This window comes from Phytophthora infestans, genomic scaffold (assembly GCF_000142945.1).
Source record: "Phytophthora infestans T30-4 supercont1.34 genomic scaffold, whole genome shotgun sequence".
NCBI classification, from domain to species: Eukaryota; Oomycota; class Peronosporomycetes; order Peronosporales; family Peronosporaceae; genus Phytophthora; species Phytophthora infestans.
Genome location: NW_003303725.1, coordinates 862,217 through 873,573, shown reverse-complemented (window position 1 = coordinate 873,573; position 11,357 = coordinate 862,217). Strand labels below are relative to the sequence as shown.

Here is an 11,357-nt window from a genome sequence, read left to right as displayed (position 1 = left end):
GAGGCTCTTCGCAATCGATCGTGAGAGGCTGGAATTCGTCCAGAAACTCCATAGTCAACGCGTGCTCAACGTCATCGATTTCTGCTGTTGCGTCACTGCCAACTGCTCGTTCAACTGGCTTTGGAGTCTCCGTCGGAATAGTAAAGTTGATATTATCAACGGTGGTCGGCGAGCATGGGAACAGGGCATCAAGTTGATCGATGGTCATACTGGCGTCGCTGCTCAGCTTGAGTTGCTTCTGCTTGCGCCGCTCGATCTTCTGACGCTGAAGATATGATGTAGTGTTTGGCGGCAACTTCTGCACAGTGATGTTGGTGAGCTCACCGCTTTGAAGTTCATGAGACGTTGCGTTGTCGACTAACAGTAGAATGTCTCTGCCTGCTGCACGCATATCGCTATCAAATAATTTGATCCACTCCGTGTACAAAGTCCGCGTCATCCACGCTTTAGTATTATTCCGGTAGTAGAAGCCGAGTTCATCTCCATAATTTCCCTTGTAGCAGTGAGGACGTAGAGCTGTTCCGATGTAGAAAACTGGACGCTTCTCAGATCCCTCAGCGTTAGCCGCCAACGCCACCGTTATTCTCGTTTTGTCTTTTTTTAGACCAGGAGTGCTCTTCATGCATATGCCCTTCGTCTTTGCCGAGCGATACAGGAGCCCAGTTTCGTCCATGTTCCAGATGTCTCGCAACGCGTAATGACGAGTAATGTCTTGCATCGCCATCATCCCTTCGCGAATAATGTCAGCGTCCACAGATCCTGTCTCGCCATGCATGGTTCGAAATCGAAGGCCATGACGCTTCATGAAGCGCGACATCCACCCGTCAGATAGTTTCAGAAGAGGAGGGTGCTTTAGGCTCGCCATAATACCCTGGGCCTTCTTCGTAATGAGCCGACGAGAAAGACAGGCATGAGCACTCTGACACTCCATCACAAACTCGCCAAGCTGGATCTCAAGCTCGGGCAGCGTACACGAGATATCCGTCCTTTAGCGGTGGTAGCAGTTTGAAGCTTACTTGATGATTGCTGCGTCCCGCAGGACCCTAAAGATTGTAGCATCGGCTGGAGGGTGCGAAAGCTCGAACGCGTGTAGCGCCCAGCGCGCCAATTCGGAGAGTGTCAGGGAGGGACAGCGACAATGTTTTTCAATAACCTTGCACTTCTGGTTGATAGGTAGCCAGAGACCTTTTGTGCCTTTTCGGCCTGTTCTGCTCTGCTCGAAGACGTGCAATGATGCAATTGAACCACATTTGCGTGAGACAGACATCACTCCTGAATATGCTAAGCCTGATACAGCCGATTTTGAAAGGTTATAAGCAGGAAGTAGTTTTCAGTTTCTGGGCGGAGTCTGTAATGATGTATTTTTCCCATGCCCTCTAACACTTTAAATGCTGTTTTCCACCTAATGTCGTAGCTCAAACATCGAAATTTTAATTAAAGGCTGAAATGGCTACTATATCGATGTAAGAGAGGGCGTGCGAACTGCTTCTTCGGCGGGCGGGCCTGCTGCTGGGGGCGGTCCACCAGTCTCCTACCGCAAAATTAGCGAGTAACTGCTTAATACAGCCCAATTACGAAGCCGTGCTTCGATTTCAGCGGCCACCTTCGATGAAGAACGCCGGCTGCTCGCCGAAAACAGGATTCACAAGTGGACCGAGCTTCCTCACGTGATGATTAAATTGATTTAGCTCCATGACGCGGCACAAAGTCTTCTTTGATTCCAAGCGTGGGAGCCGCGTAAGCACGTCTTCATGAGGTTTAGAAACCTTTTTCAGCTGGTCCGCCATCGCAGTGTGATTGCTCTTTCTCAACTAAGGTCTGCAACCAGATACGATCCATTTCTCTCTGGTCAATACATTTCCAATAATATGTAGAAGAAGAATTATCGATAAAGTGCTATTGGTAAAGTTTTACCAATGTTGTTTGTCGGTCAGGTAAATTACAGTAAGCACAAGGTGTACACGTAATGAGCTCTGGAGATGTAGTGCTCAAATTTATCGCTCTCGTGTACAGTTTGCCAATGAGTTCATCGAGATAGCGCAGCGATATATCCGGTAGCATTAATACTTCGAAGTAGTATTTATTGCGAAGGAATCCAGTATTAATTTCTAGTTAGTTTCTTTCCTCTTCGCGGCTTGGAACGCCTCCATGCCCTGGATCCACGACCCTTCTGTGAGCCCTTGAGGGCAATACGCGCACGTTACACCGAGTTTCTGAATGTCATGCACGTTGCCGTATTCATTGTCAAAAAAGAGCATTTCTTCATATGGAATGCCGCTGTCTTTCTTGAGTTGCTCGAAATGCACGCGCTTGTTGCGCGGGTAGATGGCTTCATAGTCCACGATGCTCTGCAGTGATGTCTTCTCCACCCCCTCACCTTCTTCTTTGTCGTTCTCTTCCGTCTCTTCGTCCTCTTCTTCTTTATCGCCCTTCGAGGACACACCGCCGATATCCACGTCCATGAGTCGCATGCAGGTCTTGGCCCATTTGGGCTCCGTCGTCCGCGAGGCCACCGCCACCTCGGTCGTGTCTCGGAACTGCGGGTCTGTCTCCAAGATACTTAATACCGTGTGTACAGCTCCAAAGAAGTGCACTTGTTCCCCCTTGCAGTCCGTAACGACCCCCGTTTTGGGGTTCTTCTTGAACGGAGCTCCCCACAGCTCGTACATTTCAGGGAACCACAACGTGAAGTCCAGATCGAACACCACGAGACGGGGAATGTGATCCCACTTGCGGAAAGCAGCGTGTGGTCTCGAGCTAGACCCGGACGTCTTGCTTTTGGCACGCTTTGCCTTAAGCGTTATCTTGGCTTTCGCACGGGGCATAACGAAGAGGTGAAGAGTTGGAGTGCATCGATGCGAACTTAACCAGCCGTTACAAAAATGTCAATTAAGTGCGCATTCAATCTACGACCCTAAAGTACCCTCTAAATAATTTACCCTTCCAAAACCGGTACAGCCGTTCTAGTTTGTTCTTTTCAGAATAGGTAAAAAAACGATTAAAATTAAAAACAGCAAGGGTATCCAATTTTACGAGAAATGATATGAAATAGCTGCCATGATTGCACTTAAGGAAAATTAAAAAAATTCTAACGTTTAGCAAATCCATAAATACCGATATACTCCTGATAAATGCGCAAACTTGTACCGGTATGATCAGGAGCATTCTAGTACAGACTCCCATTTTCACGGAGGTGGATCATATAGAATTTGCAGACTTTAGCTGACAAATTATTGCAAATTTTGGATTTACTCCATTACATCCGGAAGCTTATCATACGTCCAAGGGCGCGAAAACGGGGTGCAGTACTGTACTACAATAAGAAATAGATTACACAAGAGTGACTGACACAAAATCGCTACCTCGACCCTGGTAATAAAGCGGAAACACGCATCTACAAGCCCTCTTTGTTCTGAGTCGATACGAGCAAGTGGAATCTAGAGCGATGCCGATTCGAAATAAAGGCTTTTTGTTCCGATACTGGGCCGGTGTTTAACACCTTGGTTCCGGACGTCGTAACTAACGACATCCATTTTTTTATGTCGTAACTTACGACATAGCGCAAGGTTTATTAGCAAATGGCTCGGAAATGAATTTTCAATACTTTAATCAAGTATGATGCAACATATAAGCTGCAAGAGGTTTTTCAGGAACGAAAACAAAACCAGGTCAGGGGATGGGGATCAGGTGGAAGGTAAATCCTTGACCGCTCATTCGAGATTTTGCTGGATGACACGGAAGCGCTCCAGTCGCCGCGAGAAACCTGCCGCCCTAGCTGTCGCCGCACACGACGTTGACTTTGGGCACTTATGGCGACAGCTCAAGGCGGTGGGGTGGACGTCCAAGCGGCCGAGAGGACTGCAGACAGAGTGGACATACACAAGTCCGCAGAGAGCTCACGTCTTCATAGGTGAGCGTGCGGTTGTCGATTACGCCTTCCAGTCGGGATTGTTGGCTGAGGAAGACGCGGTAGCGGATGCTGGTAAAGATGGTCAGGGGGGGTAGAGATGATCAAGCCCCAGAGGAAGTCGGGAGCGATACACGGCATGATAATGCAGGAACTGATTTTAAAAACGGCATTACACCCTCCCAAATTGACACAAGTGCTCTGCTATCACAAAATACTATCGACCAGATGTTCGGATCCTCCAGTGAATCGGAGGTTGAGCTTTCGCAGGCTGCGGTAATGAGAGCATTTGATCTCTCCCCGAGTGATTTAGAAGCCGAACAGAAAAAAAGAGAGGCTGCCACAAGCTTGCACATGTTATCCGAGGCGTCGGGAATGGAGAGCGAAGGGGAAGACGAATGCACTGGACCCACCAATACCCTCATCGTTGCACAACGACTAGCTCGAGTACCGCTGACAGCCACGGATGACGTGAACGTGTTGCAGGATGGGGAGAACAGCGGTGAGTACGAGGACTATAGCTCAGACGAGAGCGATGGTGCCGGCATCTGTGATGACGACTGTGCTTCCGAAGGTGACGTGATAGACGAAGATGAAGACGTTCTTTCAGACAGTGATGCTGTCGCCATGGATGAATCTTTCCTGGCATCACTTAATGTTGGCAGCACTACACTGAGCAAAGCGGCTGAGGAGGCTCGCAAGGACACTCTTCGATCTATGCAATGGACACCGGTTTCGACGGAGTACGAAACGAATACTAATGCTTATCCCGGACTGGGTCAGGAGGAAGCTAGACCTGTGGGCGAGCTGCTTGACGTTTGGCGCTCGCCAATCCTCACTCTTTTCTACTTCATGCCAAAAACGCTATGGGTTTCTATCGCTACTGAGACGAATCGTTATGGACTTCAGCAAGTGGACAAGCGATCAGAAATAATGTTTGCACGCCAGTCCGGACGCCGGCGTGAGACCGTCGCACAAATTGCCAGGCGATTAAGGGCAGCCCAAGCATACAGTGCCCACGAAATCCTTCATGTCGTCGGGCTTCTTGTCGCTCGGATGCTTTGTCCCCAGAAGAGACGCTTCGCCGCGCATTGGTCTATGATCGAAGATGGGGCAATACCTGCTGGGCTGTTTGGGCGTTACATGGGCCGCGACAGATGTCAATCAATCATGAGGGATCTTCACTTTGTAGATAACACAGTGGACCACGGCCGCGACAAGCTGTGGAAGGTGCGCCCAGTGGTGGACAAGCTCCAACAGCGTGCTTAGCTGGCTGGTCTCTCCCTGCCATATTCTCGTTCGACGAAGGCGTGCTGCCTGCAACATCGAGGCGCAACACCACCCGCATGTTCATGTCTGACAAGCCTCACAGATACAGCTCAAAACTATTTATGTTATGTGATGCAAAGACCGCGTACTGTCACAGGTTATTTTTTTGTCTTATTTTTAATGTCGTAACTTTCCCCATTGTGGCAGATCCTAATTACTATGTATGTCGTAACTTTGTAGATTTGAAGTTTATGTTGGAAAGCGGAATAATATTGATGGAAGAGACACTGGCGTTGACTTCAAAACGGGAGCAGCGGCCGTCGTCCGGAACTTGAATTTTGCGCTAACTCCAGAGTTGCGGTGCCCGTGGCATGCTGTCGTTATCGACCAGTATTACTCGTCAATTCTCCTTGCGGTTGAGCTCCTAGCTATGCAAATCTACGTGGTGGGGACAATTATGACGAACCGCTTGGGGTTCAACAAGAGCATAGTGTCTAAGAGCAAGACTCGTCCAGCTAGCATCCCCCGTGGCTCTTTCGCCTTTTCGCGCTCGGTCGCCGTCCCAAGCATGGTCTCCTACATCTGGTGGGATCGAAACCCTGTTTACTACCTGTGTACAGGCTCCGTAATGACACCGTCCACAATCGAGAGAAAGTTGAAGCGAGTCGGTGCAATTCAGGTCGGTTGTCCGGCAGCTGTGAACGGCTACCAGGACTGGATGGGCGGAGTAGATCGTCATGATCAACTCCGCCTGCAATCGTACTCACTACAGATGTCCACGCGGTTCTCAAAATACTATAAAAGCCTATTTTTAGGCTTTCTCGACCTAGCGCTGGTAAATGCGTTCTTGTCACACAAAGAGGCTGCTAAAATGAAACGGACGGTCGCGATGAAACGCTCGGAGTGGTTTGCAGTTCTCCAGAACCAGCTCCTTCAAGTGAAGGCCGAAGATTTTGCTGGAGTACAACTAACACCACCCTCCTCCAGCCAGAAACGACGGCGCGCACCGGTCCGGCTATCACATTCGCTGCAGCAGTCCGAAGACTGGGTTACCGTCAGCGGCGTCCAGAAGCGACGCCAGCGGTCCTGCAAGGTATGTGCACTCTTGCGGACAGATAAAAAGAAGTCGTACGCGACGTCGTACTTTTGCGAACGCTGTTCTGTCGTCGGCGCGAAGTGCTGGCTGTGCAACCGGATTCGCCGCGACTACAAGGGTGTTGCGAAAACATGTTTTAGAATCTGGCATGACGACTTCCAAGCAGGCCAAGCGATTCCGCCGGACTTAGGGAAGCGAGTTGTGCTGCGTCGGCCCGGTCAGAGTGCTGGAAGGCGAAAGAAAACACGGCGGGAGCTCCGGCTTCATTGTGACCAAGGCGTTGACGGCAGAAACCCCGGTGACGATGCCACTAACCGAACCGACGTGGGCGGATTGAATGTGTAGTCAATTGTTGAGTCGCTAGGTTTGTGTGGTTGAATGCTAAGTTTCTTGAACTGATGTACCTTCTTCCTTGCGTTTTCTGAAATGAGCGGCATCAGCACAGCCACCTGTTATTGACATTTGTAGATAGTTACGACTTAGAGAGTCGACTGCAGTCTCACAATGCCGTATGAGTTACGACATTGGCTAGGAAACCTGTTAAAAATTTATATTCAAATCCTCAAGGCAAACACATGGCCAATACAAATACCAAGCTTTTCGCAATGGTGTAACTTACGACATGTCCTAGGCGAGTACCGTCCGGAACCAAGGTGTTAAGAGAAAATCATTGATTATTCGCTTACAAATTTCCTGTTCTTTAGAAATGGATCAGATCGACGGTACTTTTGCGGAATTCACATACCGGTTCCTTCACTGCTCGAAATGTGAAAATTCAAATCTTGCTTAAGTTCGATTGATTGCCCCTTTGACTTCAAGTACAGTACTGCACCCAGTTTTTGCGCCCTTGGACCTTTGATAAACTTCCGGACGTGATGATCCTGGATCTAAATTAACAAAAGTTTGTAATCTAAATTCTGATTTATTTGCAAATCCTATATGGTCCACCCCCGCGAAAACGGGGTGCAGTACTGTACCAATCTTTACCCACGTGCTTTTAACGCACCTACCAATACTGACCCGAAAACCGATCTGTAACCGGTGTAAAGGTTGCACTCTGGTGTAGGATGTGCTGACAGGTATCTATTTGAACATTTATGGAGAATAACCAGGAAAGAACAATTGATCGATTCGGTGTCAGCATTGCCTTCATTGTGAGCTAGTGTTGTGTACGCTAGTACAACCACTTTAATCTATCGTATTAAAAACGCTTAGATCTTCGGCATTCCCTCTGATTGCCTTCAAAAGTGGACTAACCGTCCCTGAATAGCCCATATAGCTTCGCAGACCTAGGAATTCTCTTCAGCATGCTGTTCAGCTCAGCTGCACCGAAAACTTTCACATATACGCCGACCACAGATTCTTTTGCTGGAGGATTCTTTAGGTTGTATAACGTGATGTAGTTGTCCAGCGCTTGTACATTGCGGCTAATAACGGCAGTGGGAGTGTTCCCTAGCCCAAGACGCATGAAAACATCGACCACGGACAAATGACTCTTCGACCAACCTTCCAACTGCTGTTTCTGCAGACGTTCAGCGAGTATTTTCTCGTCCTTCCCTACAAACACGAGTGCCTTTGCCACGTCAGCCTCCTTATATTTCTTTGTCAGCGTCTCGAGCAACGTCACCTCACTGTTCCGATTTATGCTGTTGAACTCGTTGATGTACTCGTCAAGTCTCCTCAGTTGACTGCTTTTCAGTGCGTTCTCCACTTCTCCATCCAACTTTAGTAGCTTCATGACCTTCGATGGCTCCACCTTGTCGTGTTGCCACTTCCTCAGGTTCCCCAACTCCGTGGCCCTCAAGTGTGTGTAAGGGTTGCGTTCTGCTGTCGCTAGAATGCTTAACAGCTTTTCCTCGCCGCCAAAACCCCTCGTCAAGGTCTTGAGTAATGATTCTTGACCGCCTTTCTCAATGTTGAGCTTTGCAATGTAATCATCCAGTACCTCCAATTTTCGACTTGTGAACGCTAGATACCCATCGTCGCTAAGCTTGAGTAGCTTAAAAGCATCATCGACGGATTTACCACCGTCCAACCAAGTGGTTAGTTGCTCAGCCCGCAGCTTCTTTGCTAGCGCCGCCAGCTCCGTTGTAGACCCTACGTTCCTTTCCGTATACACTAGCGCTTTCGCCACCATCGTCTCCGTAGCGGGAAGTGAAAACACTTAGTAGTGAGATGGGATTATCCGGGTACTTGTTGTTGAACATCGCAATGTACTTGTTCAAAGCGTCCAGTTTTGAGCTTCTCAAAGCAGCCGCGGTTTCCTTGACCTTAATTGAGATGTATTCACTCCATTAGCGGATTACTTTGCCGGTTGCACTCACCACAAGCCAGTCGTCAAAGTCAAAAGAAAACTAGTTTTGTCAACCGTTGATCACGTGAATTCAAATTAGTATATTCACGTGATCAACGTTCGCGACGCGGTTACACACTGGACCCTTTGAATAATATTCACGCGATCATGTGACTGCAGGTATGATCTCGAATTACCTAATATCATGGCCGTTGATCGCATCCACCTACTGCGTTGGTATGTTATTACAAAGGCGCGTTAGTTTGCTTTCAACTCTTCAGGTCGAAAGCGTAGTATGTTTTCTCAAAAGTCGGTTTGTAAAGAAAATTATGCTGATTTCCAAAACCTCAAAACGGCAATTTTTTTTTAGAAGATTCGCTAGAAACCAGTAAAAAGGATATTTCGATTAGGTCACAACCCTAATAATTACTTAGGTCTGCCTGATACCGGTACTCATTAAGTAGCGCACCGTAGATTATTGAGAGGAAATTATTGCAATTATTGCGGCATCAATTTATTTTCCGCAGGCAAATGACTTGCTTCTTTTTGTAATATCTAGCTTCTTGTCAATCTGTGTGAGAACTCCAAGCACAATCTGTCGTCTACCTGTTCTGTAGGTGATAGCTGCACGAAGGCGATCAGAAGCACCCTCTTGTTGTATCAGTAGGTGTTGGTCGTGTTCGGCAACCCCCCACTCGGCTATCGTTTCGGTCAAAATACCGCGCAGCCATTGCAATGCATCGCAAAGTGTCGAAACTTCGGTACACGCAGCTGCAGCTTCATTTTGGTTTCCATTTGGCGTCGTATCTGCGAGGAAGTTCGGTGGCAATATTTCCTCCAGCGAGCTCTGACGGTCGATACGGATCACTTGCTTCATCAAGCGCCACGGACCAGCACGATCCTTACCAATCTCGACGTCGACATAGTCCCACTCATTATCAGTCAGTGCAAAGCCATAGTCAAGCAGTAGCTGGAAGTTGGACCGGCGTCCGTACGAGTTGAACACCTCCGAGTCCTTCGCAAAGCTCGTGGTGGCCGACGGATAAAGTCGAAACAGTCCGCTGCCGTTCACGTCGAAGTCGTATTTGGTGGCAACAGTATTGTGGTTGAGGCAGTCTGCGAGCGGCACGAGAGCCGTCCAGGGAAGTCTCCGCCCAAACGTCCTCGCTTGGATCGTTTTCCATGCGAACTTAAACTTCTCAAAAGTGTAGAGCGTCTCGGGGAACTCCCCCGCGTACTTTTCCTGCAGTCTCGTCATCACCCGTCGGTAGTAGATATTGATCTCGGAGGATCGTCGCACCGCTGCACCCACGAGACGCTCATCGTGCAGCTCTCGAAGCTCGTCGTGTGTCCAGTCCTGTACGCTTTCAGGGGACGGCAGGATGGCTAGGTACGGATGGAAAAAGGAGCGCTGCTCCAATAACAGCTCGCGTACGATGAAGAGCGCCATTACAGGATCATCACGCGTGAAGACGTCGCGATTGCTCCTGAACACGGGGCCTAGCTGCGGGTCCTGCCAGCACATTTCCTCCGAAATGAGGAGGTGCCGAGGGATGCTGAGCATGGGCTCGTTCGTCGCAATGTCCTCCGTCGCCACGGCGCCACGCAATCCATTGGGCGTCGCCACTGGCCACTGCAACTTTGGGAACGTCGCGCCGTTGTCCTGCAGCCACTGCAGGAAGCGCAGCTCATCCGGCGAAGCCATGACCCTTTTTAACGGAATGGGTATTTTTTCACGTGAGAGTGCATCAAAGATTTTGTCCTTTTACCGGTATTTGATTGATGTAAGGGGTAAGCCATTTTGGAGTAGGTACTGTTGATGAAAACCTACATATATAGTCAATTTACTTTTGCTTCTCGTTTTGGTAAGCCTGTATTCCTTCCACCCACGAGCTCCAGGTGACCCCGTCTGGGCAGAATTGGCACGTGACTCCTAGTCTCGATACATCTTGTACATTGCGATACTCATCGTCGAAGAAGAGCATGTCCTTGTACGCCACTCCACTATGCTGCAAGAACTGATTAAAGTGCGCAGCTTTGCACGTCGGATAGACCTCCACAAAGCTCGCAATTTGGACATCTCGCCCTTAATATCCACCTCAATAAGTCGCATACATTCCTTCGCAGCCTCAATCTCCCCTGTACGCGACGCAATGGCAATCTTCGTCCCCTCGAACTGCGCGTCCGTCTCAAGGACTGTGAGCACCTTCTGCGGCTCTCCCATAGAACACGCCCGCTTTAAAGAAATAATTTTCTAAATTAAAGAAGACCTAATTTGACGAACTAGATTTATTCATTTCTAATGATTGCCACAACCAAACCACCCATGAACTGTCCTGCAGTGGGCCTCGGGGGAAAGAACCAGGAGCGCCACATATACTCGTCGAGGTAGGAGTCCAATTGATCTCTTTTCATGCCTCTCATTGACTTGATGTGTGTTTTGATTCGGGTCTCCCACAGGCCCTCTATCGTGTTCGTGTGGGTACCTGTGTTGGGATCTACAAAGTTCTCGGAATGGTTAACCCAACTATGAGAATAATTCATTGAAAGCATAGTCCTGTTGTTCTCCAGTGTGTGCTGCTTTCCTCCTCGGTCGCAGACGTAGCTAGCGAACATATCTGACATGACATGTGTCCTGCCTCACACAAAAATAAACTTGTTAGTAACGGAAAGTAGTAACGCAGATTTAAATACGTACCCCGGCTTAATAAATCGCTTAATTACGAGAAGTAAAGTCTCCTTTGTGCGTTTATCGTACACAATCCGCCCAAACCAACGCCCACTACCTCGTT

At 48.7% G+C, this 11,357-nt stretch overlaps 1 protein-coding gene across 1 annotated transcript; it reads right to left on the bottom strand.

The window, feature by feature from the left end:
• Nucleotides 1–2,108: 2,108 nt before the first annotated feature.
• PITG_14424 (uncharacterized protein) lies at nt 2,109–2,825 on the bottom strand (the record flags this gene model as incomplete). Its single annotated transcript, XM_002898844.1, has 1 exon — nt 2,109–2,825. One exon carries the CDS (start codon nt 2,823–2,825, stop codon nt 2,109–2,111), a length of 717 nt encoding a protein of 238 aa, XP_002898890.1.
• Nucleotides 2,826–11,357: the final 8,532 nt, after the last annotated feature.